Raw genomic sequence first — 13285 nt, 5'->3', positions numbered from 1 at the left:
TGAGCAGTCAAGTAGCAGACACCACAATCCTGTAAGATTAGTCAAAACTGATGTTAAAAAAATCCAGTACAAATAAAATCTGAGTAGAAATCAGACAGTAGCTATCCAGAAAGGCCAGATGCCATTCAAGGTCTGAGCTACAGTATTATCTGTTCAGAACATACCACCCTATTGTGAAACTGTGTAAATATTAACCACTTTGCCTGAGCATTGGGTTAAAGGGAACGCTCTTGTGCTTACTCTTCTTGGTTGCTATTCTGTATAATCACTTGTTTTGAAAGTCAGGGGATCTTTTTGTATTGATAAAATGGTATTGGGTTGCTGCTGCAGTCTCTGTAGCTGAAGAGGAGGAAATAAGGCACACCCAGTGGATGTTGGGTATGGTGAGGCTTGGCTTGGAGGACTCTACCTGTGAATGCTCTGAATTTGAACTGGAGAAGGCCATTGAAGCACTGAATGTTTTTCCTTTGCTAGCTAGGACTCATTAAGATCCCTGTACAGTTGTTTTGGTGACATGAAAGTGAGTTCAGACTGCTGTAGTTGTCTTTACTCCAGCATCTGCTCTGGGAGCTGGAGAGCAGACAAAAGCTTCCAGGTCATTTGTAACTTCTGTTGACTAAGAAGGGGTTTCTTTAGTAGTTCTCATTGTAATGGAGGAAAGAACAGAAAAATGCTCTGCTGTAGCATGTTGCTGTGAATGAAAGGATCACTCAGGCTGAGGGCATCCTGTAACATTGCAGAAAAACTCTGGTTTGGTTGAGCTTGGACAAACTGAAGCTGTGACAAGTATAATGCAACCTGAGTAGCAGCTGCAAGCTCAAAGGTAGTGCATCTGACCTGTGACTCACTAAAACCAAAGTAAATTGCAAGAGTATTCATAAAACTGTAGAGGTCACTTTATAAGGCCAGGCTGATGCAGAAAATATCCTGCCCCTTCAGACAGCTTCTTCTGACAATCTGATTTGATGCCCAGCAGCCTCAAACTGAGCTGTGTGGAACGTCTTAAAGTTGAGCTGCAGCATGGCCACTGTGATGATAAACTTTTCCTAGGGTAGAGTGTGATATGGTTTTGCCAAAGCTGGATTTTCCTTTTCTTCTAACTCTGAGCTTGTAGTGAAAGGGTGACTTGGTGCAGGCAGGAGTCTGATGGTGTAATGGATGTCTGATGCACCTCCACTACCCACTTTGCCGTTTGTACCTGGGTCATGACATATCCAGACTTTGCTCTAATTCCAAATTCTGGATTTGCTGGACTTCATCATATAGCACTTTTTTTTCCCTACCATTTTTAATGCAAACTATTGATGTGTGTGTGTAGGCACATTTGTGTATATAAGTGCAGTTTCCTAAATGGTGCTTGAGGTATGCCCTTGGGTATTTTGTCCCTTTTGGGATGCTGTTCTTGTGAACCCCATTGCATGCTGTTTGGCCTCTTTCATAAGATACAAATGCCATTAAAAATACCAGGTAGCAGTTATCATCCAAACGGAAAATACCAGAGATCTTAAATGGCTAATTCTCCTAAGCTTCACATTGCAAAGCTTCAAAGGCAAGTCACACCGCACTTGGAGAACACGGAGCTCTCAAAACAGGGGGAGAGTACTGAGTTCTTAGACTCTTCTCTTTCCTCCCACCTAATGCAGGGCATGAAGAATGATGTCTCTGCCTGAACAAGTGCCTGAAGTGACCTGGGTCGCTTTGCTTGTCCTTGATTACCTGGGCACGAGTGCGGGCACAGTATTTTAAAAAACATGCCTCTTTCCTTTAGGGTGGGAAATAATCAGATGCATGTCTTTTTTCTTCCAGATAGTAAAGCCATAGTTGATGGAAACTTGAAGTTGATCCTTGGCCTGATATGGACCCTTATCCTCCACTACTCCATTTCCATGCCAGTGTGGGAGGATGAAGGTGATGATGATGCAAAGAAGCAGACCCCTAAGCAGAGGCTGCTGGGCTGGATCCAGAACAAAATTCCTTACTTACCAATCACAAACTTCAATCAAAACTGGCAGGATGGCAAAGCACTGGGGGCTCTTGTTGACAGCTGTGCTCCAGGTAAGCCCTTTGTTCTGATGGTCAGTGTTTCCTTTCTCTCTCTCCTGGTGGCTGCTCTGCAGTTCCTATGGGAGGATATTTTCACTGCTGAGCTGGAGAGGGGAATGAGGTTTTCAAGAGAACCTGAGTCCAAAGAGGCCAGCTGTGGGAAGCAGCAAGTTGTAAATGACTTGGCCAAGAGAAATACTGGCCTAAAGCAGAACGTGTGATTGCATTATTGGAGGAGCCACATCTAAGCTTTGTGTTGGGTGCAAGGGACAAAGGCGCAAATGCTGGCTCCTAAATGCAAGAAAGACTTGTTCCCGCAGCAAGTGCCAACAACCTTTCAACTTCAGGACGCAGCAGGAGGCTTCATGTATTCTCCTGAAATAGGATTGCAGAGGGAGAATAGAGCAGCTAGAAGCTGCACGCTACCTGCAACTTCAGTGTTTAGCAAGCTAAGGCTGTGCTACTTAAGGCTAGTAATGTGATGAAGTGTGAAAAAGGCAGGGTTTCCTCACCTTCTTGTAAAACAGCCTTGCTAGTGTGATTGCTGGTGTTCATCTAAGGCAATCTGGAGTGCTGTGGCCAGCAGTTGAAATATTCTTTTCCAAATTTGCTGCAGGAGAGCCAATGGAACATAAAGGCTTGCTAGATGTATTTGTGATTAATTTAGAGTGGTTGCTTGCACAGCTTTAAATTTAAAGCAGTGCAGTTTTATAGCTTTTCAGTCAGCCACACATCTTTTGTTGACAAGCTAGGTGGGTGGGAGTCTCTCTGAACTGCCTTTAGAGTCTGTGCCGTAAGAGCCCCTGGAGATGATGGTTGAAGTCTCAGAAGTGTGTCAGTGAGCAGCACGTCCTCATCCTGTTTTGGTTATTTCTGCAAAGCTCTGAGTGTCTTTCTGTATAGCAGCATAATACAAGTGGCTGTGGAGTTTGTACTTGCTTTCTTCAGCTAGGGAAGCTCCTTTGCAGATAATACCTAACGAGGGAAATGTACTTGCAGGCCTGTGCCCTGACTGGGAGAGCTGGGACCCGAAGAAACCAGTTGACAATGCTCGGGAAGCCATGCAGCAGGCAGACGACTGGCTGGGTGTGCCACAGGTAAGGCTGTGCCGGCTGCCTGCAGGACGCACAGCGGTTAGCTTTGTACTTGCAACTAGCTTGAATCTAGATTGAGGGAAGCAGGTGACATTGCTTGGACGCTTCCAAAAGTTACAGTTTATTTGTGTGAAATTGCCTGAGAAAGGGCAAATTATAATGAAGCACACTGTTACATTTCAAATCTCTGGTTGTAAGATTTTGCGTAGGTGTGTCTCCTGAAGGCAGCTGGTATTGCAGCATGTAGGGTAGGGGAAAAAATGCATGTGCAGTTGTCCCTGCTCTGTTAGTCCATGGAGCGAGTTTGTTTTGCTGCATTGAATTCTACAGAAGAAAACTCACTGGCTTATGAAATCACCTGCAAAGATGACTTTCAAACAGAGAACAATGTGTTTGCAAATCGGATTGTTTTCATGCTGATAAAGTTGGACAGAAGTGCTTAAGTTTTTGAAGCTGTTGGAGCAGCTTGTATCATGGGAGCAGGAGAAGAGACTGGTCACAAGTTTCACTTTGCAAGCACTGCAGTTCAGAGCTGCAGCACGCAGGATTATAAATTACTAATTCTTTCTGTTTCAGTTATCCCTAAATTGCATTTTTGGGGGAACATAGCTACTGTTGCCTTGCCTTGCTACCATTTAGTTTGTCACGGTCTCATGAGAACCCCTAATAATCAAGGCACAAAAAGCCCCCGAGCCACATTGGGACCATAATGAACTTACTGATTTTCTTGCCATGAGATAATAAATGATGTTGTGTGTATAAAGGGAAAATAAATGTAAGAAATCACGTTAGCTTGTGGGAGTTTTGAAATGCAAGACTCTGTTATAGCTCTGTTTCTGTGTTGACATGCGGTAACCAAGCACTGGTACAATACACGTAATTGCACTGTCTTTCAGGTTATTACCCCCGAAGAAATTATCCACCCTGATGTGGATGAGCACTCTGTAATGACTTACCTGTCCCAGTTCCCCAAAGCCAAGCTGAAACCAGGAGCTCCTTTAAAACCCAAACTGAATCCAAAGAAAGCAAGGGCTTATGGGAGAGGTAAGGACTTGGCGAGCTTAAGCTGCACAGAGCATTTAACTCCTCAGAAAGTTGGGTGGGGTTTTTTGCTTATGTTGAACTCCAGACCTACTGTAACTGACTTCGAAGTTTCACTTGCATACTCTTGGTGTGGTGCCTAGTTTCAGAAATACGTGGATGTAGTCCAAAAGACACTCCTAGTTCTAACATGTAAATTCCCCAAAGTCTCTGAACCTGTTCTGCAAGCTGCCAGCCTTGCAGTCCACAGCTGGAAGAAGTAGCATGATACAAAGCTAAAACAACCTTGGTGTGAAATTTAAGCTAGCAGTATTGCTGCTGAGGTCATTGATCTAGCGGTGACTGCTTCTTGTGATAAAGCACTCCATTAAAGAGGAAAAACCTCTTTGCATCCTTGTGTCTCCCTAAGGAGGCTCTCTGTAGCGGCAGAGTCTCCAGTTTCCCAGGCTTGATGGCAGATGTATATTAGGGTAGGTTAATTCCAAATAAGGTATTTGAATTGATCAGTATGTGTGAATGCTTTGCATGTAGACTAAGGTGGGTTGGTAACCCTTCAAATATTAAATAGTGCCAAGCCTTTGTTGTAAAGGCTGTATTTGCTAATTGGAAGGACTTGTCTGTAGATGCTTATGCAACTGTAGATCTACACAGGCATTCTTAAATTTTAACTTACCTTTTAAATGGATAATTTCCTGTAACTTCTGATGCGGTTCTAATCTAGATTGGGGTACAATCACAACTAAATGAATAACAGATTTTTACCTTTAATATGCTTGGTATGTAGCAAGACATCACTTAAGCATTACACTTTGTTCTCCATTCCATATTCTATTTTTAGATCTGGGGACTGCTGTTGGTCCTTCAAGATTTTTTAGAATTAGTGGGTTTTGGAATTGGGTGTACAAGAGCAAAAGGGAAAGAAATAAAACTAATTTTTTTTTCTGTTGTTTTTTTTTTAAACTTGATTTTCCATTGAAACTTAACTAGTGGCATGAATGGACGTGGACATTCTCTGCACACTGAAGAGCAGTCGCTATAGTCAGAATTGGGTTTAGGACTTACCCTGCTTGGGGTTTATGTCCTTTGTTGGTGCCTTCCACAGCAAACCACAATAGATAGACACATTTGTCAGACCATAAACATATAGACTGCCTATACTCCACTTACTGTGTAAATGATGGATCAGCCTGCCTCAATATGTCAAGTCTGGCTTTAGTCATGTTCTTAATCTTTCAAAAACTGGAATTATTTTGTTGTCTGGTTTCATGCATACAGTGCTCTGGAGCCATTGTAATGGAAATTATAAAGGGTGAGTGGCTCTTCTTGAAAGATTGCTGTTTTCACAGAATGGTAGGGGTTGGAAGGGACCTCTGGGAGATTATCTTCTCCAACCCCCTGCTTGAGCATACCTAGAGCAGGGGGCACAGGACTGTGTCCAGGTGGGTTTTAAATGTCTCCAGGGAAGGAGACTCCACAGCCTCCCTGGGCACCCTGTTCCACTGCTCTGTCACCCTCACAGGAAAGAATTTTTTTCTCATTTTCAGCTGGAACATCCTGTGTTCCAAGTTGTGCCCATTGCCCCTTGTCCTGTTGCTGGGCACTACTGAAAAGAGCCTAGTCCCATCGTCCTGACACCCACCCTTTACATATTTATAAGTATTGATGAGATCCCCCCTCAGTCTTCTCTTCTCCAGGCTGAACAAACCCAAGTCTCTCAGCTTTTCCTTGTAAGGGAGATCCTCCAGCTAAAGTGATTTGCCAAAACAGAGTCACTAAATATAATCAACAGTTAGGACTGCTCATATGTGTCAGAACTGAAAGGTGACTCCAGCAACAAGGGGCTCACTACCAAATGGGGTCTTTTGAACAAGTGAGTAACAGGTCTTCATGCTTCCAGAAAAAGGTGTCAATTGTGAAGTGGGCGGTTTAGCTTTTTTTCATTGTTGTTTTTCCCATGTAAGTTGCTCATAGCCTCCCAATGTGAGTCTTAATTATAGAGCATCACCCTGGACACTGCAGTGGTTTGCTCCGAGGGCAGCTGTGTGTAGACCTGATGTGAAATGAGCCTACAAAGGTGCTGTGCAGATCATCAGTGATGCACACTGAGTTCTTATTTAACCAGCCAAAAGCAGGTCTCTGATAAGAGTAAAATCTAGAAGACGGAATGTAGACTAAGAAAGTGCTGTGAGTAATGCTGTCCTGGCTGAAGCTGTCTTCTGAGTATAAGCAATCCTCCTTCTTGTGCTTGCAGAAGGAGGGATACTTAACTCGAATACCATATCCTGATGCATGTGGTGGACTGAAGATATGCAGAGCGAATTTGTAGCTGTTTAAACTAGATGATAATCTAGGGCTTAGTTTGAAAGGATAAATATGTCAATTGTTAACACCTTATCAGAATGCTCAGATTTCCTAGTAAAAACATGATCTTCCTTGCATTGCTATCAAGTTATTGTTTTCTGAAGATAAACAAGTTCAGGAATTCTGTTGTTCACAACCACTTCCTTTATAATCTATCAGACGTTGCACTTTCCACTAATTGTGCTATGGGGCGGTAGTGCCCACGGCTTTATGAATAAGCCGAGGAGTAATTCCCTTGGACGGAAGGGTATATATGTTTGGGCTAGTCTGGAACCAGCAACTTTGGGAAATTCTTCCACCCACTCAGTCTGACACCACCATGACAGGTGTCATGACCTGGGGCTGCCTACTGGGAGATGATGAAACCCTGCTGGTAAATGCATGCTGTAGCAGGCCCTGTGCTGAGGAACAAGGAAACTCTCATTAAAAGTTACGTGGAAGTGGCACTGAATTGCAGGATTTTCGTGGTTTAAAGAGGTTTCTGCGTGCCATTTGTACAGTGTTCACTCTAGCAAAGTAGTCTGAGCAGCTTTCAAAGAATAGTAAATCTAAGCGGTGTCTGTACAGCTGAGTTCTGAAAATGGAGTAAGATGGGACAGTATAGGTGAGAACTGTCTTGCTTAAATAAGTCTTTCACCCTTGGCTCTAGGGTAATGCCTTTACCAAAAGGCTTCCCGAAATTTCTCTCCTGCCTCCCTGGTTGCCTTTCCTGTGGTGTGGCACCATTGTAGCATTTAGCTGTGTGAAGCCGAGCAGCTCCTAAAGAGCAACTAATGCACATACCCTGCTTGCTGTCAGCATCAGCTGGGCACTCACCAGCTGTGGGGGTGACCCTTAGTACATTGCTCAAGCAAACGGAGTAACTTGCTTTCACCTGAAACCAGGTGCCAGCTGTGTTCCTGACTCATCCAGGGATCCTGAGATGAGCTGAGCACCAGTGATTCAACCAATTTTTTAAAAAAGTGTATTGTAAGAGTGGTGGTTATTGTGAACATGATGCTCTGGGCAGCTGGTAAAGAGGTGTCATGCAGCAGCCTGGGGAAGCTGGTGCTGGGGGCTTGTGTAGGAGGATGGGTTCGACAACTTGTGGGTAGCCTCCAAACTACCTTTTGGGTTTTGTAGCAAGAGCTAATGTGCTGCTTTGTGTCTGTCTCTTAGGGATTGAGCCTCACGGGAACATGGTGAAGCAGCCTGCCATCTTCACGGTAGACACAATCAGTGCTGGGCAGGGAGACCTGATGGTCTTCATAGAGGATCCAGAAGGAAACAGAGAGGAGGTATGTATGCTAAATATTTTGCATAGAAAAGTTTTTGCAGTAACCTTCATCTTTCCCAAGTGAGGTCTTAACAGATAAGTAATCTAAAAAGTTGTAGAATGCCATCTATCAAAAGTGCAAGCCTCAAGCTTTTCCTCATAATTGCCTTACTGGATGAACTTGAAAAAAACTTCATTATCTGCAACTAGGCAACACAACTCCAATGTCCAGTAGTTGCAGTGCTTTAACTTGACTGGCCAAGTACATTCTGACATGCTTTTAGATAACACACATCATTACATTACTGTCTGCCCTTACTCATTCTGCAAGAATGGCTAAAGCAGCTATTTAGATGCCATGAATCATTTTGAGTTAAGATGCTGGTTTTAGTGTTTATAGAAACTTCTCGTCCAAGTGCTCCACTTGATCGTGTTACAACATTCCAGAAAAATACAGCTGTATGTTGGACTTAGCGTCTCCTCAGTTTTGGCCTGCCTTAGAGCAATTAACAGCAAGGGAGAGGGCTCGGGTGGGGAAAAGGTAGCTTGCTTCATCTCATGTAAAGGCAAAACCAGTGGGTTTTTTTTCTGTATGAGAAGAGGAGGTAGCAGGTGTCCCTGCTCCCACAGCAACACGTCTCTGATGTTGTTGACTCTGGAAATAGTTTGCAGTTTCAAGCGCTGCCCAGAAAAGTTTTAGACTGGATGTGTTTTTTCTCCTAGGCAAAGATAACTCCATCCAGTGACAAAAACAAGACCTATTCAGTTCAGTATGTGCCAAGGGTTACTGGACCTCACAAGGTAGGTTGTGTGTCAATAACCAGTGTTCTCTTTCTAAATGAGCTGTTCTGCTGGTTAATATGAGGGTTGCATGTTTACTGTCAGTGTAATAGCCACTCTGGGCATCCTGAAGAAAAAGCAACCTGATGTGGCCTTAATTCTCAGTCTGGGCTATTAGGCTGCCCCCTTCTTAAGAGGGAAGGGGGATTATTTGTTGGGAGAAGGTGTGGGGGTATTTGGGTACCAAGTGCTACATCTGGCTCTCCTCTCACATGGGGTCACTTGTAGCTCATGAAGCCAGTGTTGTGAGTTGTCACAGAGAAAGTACCATGTTGTTTCTGTAAGGCACTTCTTTGCTGATGAGATTGCCTGCCATAGGGGTTTTGCAGAGAAGGTTTCCCTACCCAGCTCTGTCTCCAGGCACCCGCACAGCAGGTTTATGATGGGTGATCCCATTGGTTGGTACTTGCCTGAATGGCTGGTCCCCACAGCCAGCTTGAAAAGATAAATGCAGCTTCTGCGGCTGCTTCATTGCTGGATGGTCATCTGCTTATTGGCACATCCAGATTCAGGCATCCCTGCTGGTGTGGCTGGCCTCATATGATCAGTAGCACTTTAAGGAGGTGGCCAGCAGTTATGCTGCATGGACAGGACGAAAGTTGTGGGATGGATGGCCTCTCTCACCTCTGAGGTATAGACCGTCTGTGCTAGCAACGCAGGCGCTTGACCTCATGCTTGGCTACGTGGTGGTGACACTGAGCTCTGCCTCTGCTTGGTGGGTCGGAGCTGACGCTGTCTGTCTTTAGGTTTCGGTCCTGTTTGCCGGGCAGCACATCTCAAAGAGCCCGTTTGAAGTGAATGTTGACAAAGCCCAGGGAGATGCGAGCAAAGTAACAGCAAAGGGACCGGGACTGGAGGCGACAGGAAACATTGCCAACAAGCCTACCTACTTTGACCTCTACACAGCAGGTAAGCAGGATGAACAAGTGCCAAAATACTGCAGCCTCCTCAGACATGAGGAGAACTTAAGCCTTGGAGGAATAAACAAACTGAAAAGTAGGTGAGGGATTTGCAGCCCCGTCAGGTTCAGAGGTGCAATAATAGCCAGGCTCCTCTTGAGGCTTCAGCTGTGTATGAAGTGTTTGAAGTATGGAGCTGAGCTGGGGCAGGAAGGTGCTAAGCATCACCCAGAAATTTGCCATGAACTTGCTGAATGGTAACAGGCAAGTTTCTTCCCCCAGCTCATTTTAAACAGGAATGCGAAATGCCCACCTCTGAAGGGTGAACTGTGAGTAAACTGTAAACGCTTAATGTGTTCTGTATTTAGCTTTACAGAAAGAATCTGCCACAGTGCTACTTTGAGTTAAAACTTCAATGGCAAACTGATTTCAGCCTCTCTCATAATTATTAGAGGGCTGCTATCTTCATGAGGGCATCTCCATCAAGTGGCCAATGCTGTAGCCTAGAGGAATGAGTCAGTAGATGCTACAAATGCTAATCCGTTTAGAACAATGTGAAACGACTTAGTGCAGTTACTTGAAGTATTTAAACACCAAAATATGCTGAGTAGGATATTTTAAATTGTCTTCTGCCTGAGGGTGCTTAGAAGTAAAATTAAATGTGGTTATAGTGAGGGGAAGTGTTATGTTCAGGCTCTAATTGGGAGAGGGAGTGGTCTGAACCATGTAAAGACATGTCTGGCCTTTGAAAGTATCTGGAAGACTGTTTTTGCTGCATGATGAGTTGAATGAATAAAACGTGAGAGGAGCAGATGTCTGAATAAAAGTGAATATATACAGTCCAGCAGAGAAGGATCCTTGTCCAGACCAGCATGCATGTTGTCTGAGCTCTAAATCTAAACCACTTCAAAGCTTCAGAGATTGAACTGACTGGTAAAGTTGTGGGCTAGTCTGTGATAGAGGTGCTACAGGGTGGTAGCAATATGACAACTGGGCTCTGTGTGTATTCAGTACTATAACACTGTTGTGAAACCCTGTGGATGGAGCAGCAGAGCCCTGTCAGTTTGACTTCATGAAGATGCTATGTTCCTGTCTTGCGCCCTCCCCACTTGAATGTCTGGTTGCTGTCAGAAGCAGCTGAATATTTAGGCTGTGCCTGGGAATGGTAGCAGATGATGGCTGGCTGGTCCCAGACAGCTGGCTGTGATCCTAAACACATGCATGTTGCTGTGGGGAAGCCAAGGCTTAGCTGGACTTGTTTACTTTGCAGGTGCTGGTGTGGGTGATGTGAATGTGGAAGTGGAGGATCCTCAGGGGAGAAGTCTTGCTGAAGTTGCAGTAGAAGACAAAGGCAACCAAGTCTACCGTTGCACCTACAAACCTGTTCAAGCTGGTCCTCACATTGTCAAAGTGACTTTTGCTGGGGAGGCAATTCCCAAAACTCCTTGCACTGTTCTCGTCGGAGAGGGTATGCTTTTTAAAAATGCACCTAAATGACGATGCCCACTTTCTGCCTTGGATGTGATCACAGAATATTCTTGAATCTTGCCTTGGACTTTCCCTGTACCTTTCAGCATCTTGGACCTGATTCAGTGGGTTACCTGGGTATTCAGAGTAAAACAGTGCTCTCTAACAGTAATATGGCTTTTGTTGCTAGAGTTCCCTTTCTGCCTAGACCTCCGAAAGTTAAGCTGCCCTCTGTATTTTCTTTTGAAGTGTTTTATGCAGCTATGCAGTGTCTTGCTCTTTTCCACCTTTGTTCCTCAGATGACTATATTTACTGTTTTCCTCCTTAACTGACACCTAACTTGCTTTCTGTTCCATCCTTACGTGCTCCTATGCTTTTAGATGTCTGCTCATCTCTCCTGAGCTACCCTCCATTTGTGGAATTTTGGACTTCACTGCTAATGGCTTCATAGTTGGTAAGAGGTGTGCAGGGTGCTCTGTCACGTTTGCTTTTTGTAAGCTTCTAGCCTGCAGCTTGTCCCAGCCAAAAGGGTTTTTGTTTTTGTTGGGGTTGGGGAAGTTAGTTGCAAGCGAACTGAAAGGGTGTGTGATCCCGTAGGTGAAACTGGCTTAACCACAAGCTGCCTGACTCAGTTGTGTAAGGGCTCTGCAAGCTGTTCCCACTCCACGTTACGCATGCTCCTGTATGCCCCCACCGAGTTTTCAGAGCTAGCAGATGGCACGCAGTCTTTGCTTACACTGTCCGGTGTAGGACGTGGAGCAATGTTGGCTGCTGCAGGGGTGAGGGTAAAACTTGCAAGCTATTGAAATGAGTAAAAACCTAACCAGCTGCTTGGCAGACTTGTGCTCCTGCTGTAAGCACAGGGTGTTTTGGGGAAATGCATGATGGGTTTATGCTGCTGGGAGGCTGTGATTATTTGTAAATCTCTTCAAACCCTTCAGGTCTCTGGAGTTGAAGACCACATGGTAGGTGGGATCGTGTAACGAAAACTGTTTATAAGCGTGCGTTACCTATTTATGTAGCCACTCTGCAGGCTTGGAGAAGCATTTGGAGTAGAGGAGTCAAGTGTAAGCTTAAGCTCAGCCATATGTAACCTATTGCCCCTACCCATGGCTGCTTCGGTCTGCAGAGGCCTTGATGGCTTTGCTTCTGAAAGTGTGAACTGTGACAAGCAGGGGTTTTGACATGACATCTCTTAACTAAGCATGTGCAGAACTTGGCTTTGCTAATAGCAGTTATTCCAGTAATGTGCTTCTGAAAGAACAGCACAATAATACTGTTCACTGGGGCTTACTGAAAAGGGGAACTTCACCCCATGCTGCAGTTTGCCCCTCAACATGAAAGGCATCAAGATGATTGTGCCTAGTACAGTGAACATCTGTATATGATAGCCATATAAAAGTTTTGTATTGATAACTGGCATCAAATTGGAAAGCAACAGGGCTTCAGCATTTGCTTTAGTTCTAAAAAACAGCCTTTGTAGGGGGTCAGTGTTGCCTGGCTGCACCAAATGCTACTGCCCAAAAGCCAAGGGTCATAGACAATGGCTGGGAAGACTCCCATCTATCTGCCTTAATGCTATAACATTAAAACTTTTGCTGAAAGCTAAGCTGTGGTTGTCCTGAGTCAACATTAAACTAAAGGTTGTTCCAGGCTGGCTAGTCTATGTGTATATTGAGAATCAAAGACGGTATTTATGTCTGAAATTCCCTTGCAGCCTGCAATCCAAATGCATGTCGTGCCACTGGCAGAGGTCTGCAGCCCAAGGGCGTCCGCATGAGGGAAACGGCTGACTTCAAGGTTGATACGAGAGCAGCAGGGAGCGGAGATCTCGGAGTGTCTATAAAGGGACCAAGTAAGTGTTTTTGTGGATTTGTGCTGTAGATATGTTTTGGAGAAGGGGGGGAAGCAGAGACTGGGAAAAGGAAGACTAGTAAGGAAATGGTGGCCTGATGGAACTGACGGGATTTGTATCACCATAAAAAGCCAAATTTCAGAAGGGTTTTCTGGTACTTTATGTCTAGTGTGAAGGTTTTGATCTGCAGGGCTGGGTAAGGTAACACCTGGTTTTAGGTCTCTCCATTTTAATGGATATCGGTCAGCAAAATTGAGAAAATCCGTGTATCTGCTTGCTGAGGCCCCAAGCTTTATGGGTTCACATTGCATCTTCATCCGATCTGTGGGAGGAAGCCACATTCTGGGGTGTCTGGCAGGGTGGAAATCCTGCTCTCATAAAGCTAGGAATGGCTCAGAGCAGCAGTCCTGGCTGCACTTCATGCTTGGG

At 44.7% G+C, this 13285-nt stretch overlaps 1 protein-coding gene across 6 annotated transcripts in view; it reads left to right on the top strand.

Annotated features, from left to right (window-relative positions):
• The window catches only part of FLNB (filamin B), a 74428-nt gene that overhangs the window by 22869 nt on the left and 38274 nt on the right, over positions 1-13285 (top strand). For all 6 annotated transcript variants that reach the window (XM_075096076.1, XM_075096078.1, XM_075096075.1 and 3 more), the window contains exons 2-9: positions 1807-2055; positions 3043-3140; positions 4034-4181; positions 7698-7816; positions 8518-8595; positions 9381-9543; positions 10804-11001; positions 12719-12856. In XM_075096076.1, the coding sequence (XP_074952177.1) occupies positions 1807-2055; positions 3043-3140; positions 4034-4181; positions 7698-7816; positions 8518-8595; positions 9381-9543; positions 10804-11001; positions 12719-12856 (1191 nt within the window). The remainder of the gene's footprint in view (positions 1-1806; positions 2056-3042; positions 3141-4033; positions 4182-7697; positions 7817-8517; positions 8596-9380; positions 9544-10803; positions 11002-12718; positions 12857-13285) is intronic.

Source organism: Phalacrocorax aristotelis, chromosome 6, assembly GCF_949628215.1.
Source record: "Phalacrocorax aristotelis chromosome 6, bGulAri2.1, whole genome shotgun sequence".
NCBI classification, from domain to species: Eukaryota; Metazoa; Chordata; class Aves; order Suliformes; family Phalacrocoracidae; genus Phalacrocorax; species Phalacrocorax aristotelis.
This window is presented reverse-complemented; position numbering and strand designations above follow the sequence as displayed.